This window comes from Phragmites australis, chromosome 11, assembly GCF_958298935.1.
Source record: "Phragmites australis chromosome 11, lpPhrAust1.1, whole genome shotgun sequence".
NCBI classification, from domain to species: domain Eukaryota; kingdom Viridiplantae; phylum Streptophyta; class Magnoliopsida; order Poales; family Poaceae; genus Phragmites; species Phragmites australis.
In genome coordinates this window covers 13,867,882-13,870,318 of record NC_084931.1, presented here as the reverse complement: position 1 = coordinate 13,870,318, position 2,437 = coordinate 13,867,882, and the positions used below count along the sequence as shown (strand labels likewise).

The following is a 2,437-nucleotide window of genomic DNA, read 5'->3' as shown; positions in this document are numbered from 1 at the left end:
ACTGCCACATTGCCAATGTCCGGGTATCTTCTGAAAAATATGGATTTTGAGCCCCTCGTTATAGGCATATGTCTCTTTGAGACGAAGTTCCAAAAAGGCCATTGGGACTTGGGAGAAATTAGTCAGAGAAGCATGGAGCTCAAAGTAGTATCATTTACTGTATGTCCATGCAAAAATGGGGGCAAATTAGGCTTACTGGTCAACTTCTTCAATATATATAAAGTGTAATAGTGCCCAGTTCCTTCAGCTAGGTAAACTTATCTGTGGTCAAATTGGTCAGCCTGTATAGACACTACCTACTGCTCTGAAACCTTGGTTCACAAGAATGGTTATATCCATTGCTTACACAACACGAAGAGGCTGATATTTTTACTTGTTCCATTGAGCAACATACTAAGCAATTAAATTGTTTGCGGTAACTTGAAGAAAGCAACCAGCGAACAAAACGATTGTATGCAAGTTGAAGGAACATCCGGTCAAACCCAATGACATTAAACAACGTAATACCCATTTGCCATTGTTTATCAAGTATTCCATTCGTACATTTTGACCAAACACTAGAGATAACACACGCTTCAAACAATTTCTCACACAATGCCAATGTGAAGAGGAGCACACTAAACTAGTTTTCTGACCTGATTTTTCAATGAAAGAATGAAGAGATATCTTACAGATAAGCATTCTCCACCAATGTCATCCGAGATCAGCTTTTACCAGATCATCAAAACAATCATCCTCATCATCCGTGTCGATTGTCGCAGCAACTTTGAAAGATTCAGCTGCTACATGGTACACCGTACATGGTCAGAGTTAGAGCTATGTGGCTTTCTTTGCCACGACTTGCTTCCGTTCACTGAAAAGCTCCTTCCAGAGGTTCCAAATCCACAGGTTGCTCACCGCTATGGCGGTGCCGACAACGGCGATCCAAGAGATCCGCACCCACCACGGGATGACGTCGACGGCCTGCCCGGACAGGTAGAAAACGCTCATCTTGAGCAAGAAGAGCGGGCCGGCGACGCCCCTGACGAGCGTGTACAGCACGTAGAAGGGCGGCGACAGGACGCCGTACACGCGTGCGGCTGCGGGGGACTGGTCCCGCCAGATCCCGGCGAGTGTCCAGACGTTCTGCAGCAGGCTGGTGGCCTCGGCGAGCACGAGGAGGACGAGGAGCGCGAAGGCGCCGTGGCGGACGAGGTAGCGGCAGGTGAGGAAGACGAAGAGCGTGGCGAGGTGGTGCGCGATGAAGAGGTAGTCCCCGGGCAGGAAGGCGAGGTAGTGGAGCAGGTCCATGGTGAAGTAGGCGACGCTGTAGTCGAGGACGTGGCCCTGTAGGGTGGTATTGGGCGCAGCGAAGCTCCGTGCCGCGGGGGGCTGCGCGAGGATGGCCGCGGCGGCGGCTAGTGCGGCGGGGGTGCCGTGGAAGAGCGAGATGAGGCAGCTGGCGCCGTCCAGCCGCTGCCGCGGCGCCCACCGCCGGAACACGGCGTGGCCGACGCAGTAGATGGCGGCGTACATGGCGAGGAACGCCGGGTACAGACACCGCTCCTCGGCGGCCAACGAGGCAAACAAATCCATGGCCCGGGCCCCGGGAAGCCGCGAGATTCAGCAGGAAGCCCGGAGGGGGGGCGGGGGCGGGAGGAGGAACCCTCCAGACCAGCGCCGGATCGAGGCGAATGGGCGCGGCGGGGGCGGGGAAGGGTAGGTGGGGATTCGATGGGGGAGATGGCTTCGGGCAGCGAGGTGAGGCGGCGGCGGAACCGTGGAGGTGGATGCCTCTCGGGCTCCGGCTGCGGCTGCGGCTTAGTGGGAAGGGAGAGAACGCGAGGCGAGGTGGGGATTGGGCCGATTAAGGGCGAGATTTAAACGAGTTTTTTTTGTTTCTTTCGTCTAAATTTGAGGATGATTAGGGGTTTGCGTGTTTGTTTATGTGGCTAGGGTTGGATCCGGACCTGGGTTAGTGCCCGATCCGGTTTGCTGCTGCCTCTTCTGGTCCAGATTGGATACGCTCACCTTAAAAAGAGGTGTCTTTTTGCTTCTTTTCGTGAAAGTAAAATTGCAAAAAATCTTACATGATTTTTTTCTTTTTTAGAAAAAATCCACCAAAAGTTTGCCCTGGTTGATTAGTTGTTTCACTCTTCGTGCAGCTAACTGGGCTTATTTTCTTTCATTGTCTTGTATCGGCTTCAGTGCACTATAATCAAATGCTAATAGGATGATGCGACATACAATGTATAACATATTTTATTATGATACTTACATTTAAAACTCATTTTTTTTTGTGTAAAGTCGTGAAAAATAATTCACCCATGTATTACATATGTGATAAAATTGTCTTCTACACCTACATATATAGGACTCAGCTACTACCTAAATTATAAGGTCTTAACATACACATAAATGGTTTGATATAGAACTTCGCCCAATACATCTGGTATCT

The 2,437-nt window shown here is 50.6% G+C and overlaps 1 protein-coding gene across 1 annotated transcript; it reads right to left on the bottom strand.

Moving 5' to 3' along the window:
* Positions 1–491: 491 nt before the first annotated feature.
* LOC133885816 (TLC domain-containing protein At5g14285-like) lies at positions 492–1,896 on the bottom strand. The gene has a single exon (XM_062325564.1). The coding sequence runs from the start codon at positions 1,573–1,575 to the stop codon at positions 817–819; it is 759 nt and encodes a 252-aa protein (XP_062181548.1). The 5' UTR covers positions 1,576–1,896; the 3' UTR covers positions 492–816.
* Between the last annotated feature and the right edge of the window lie 541 nt (positions 1,897–2,437).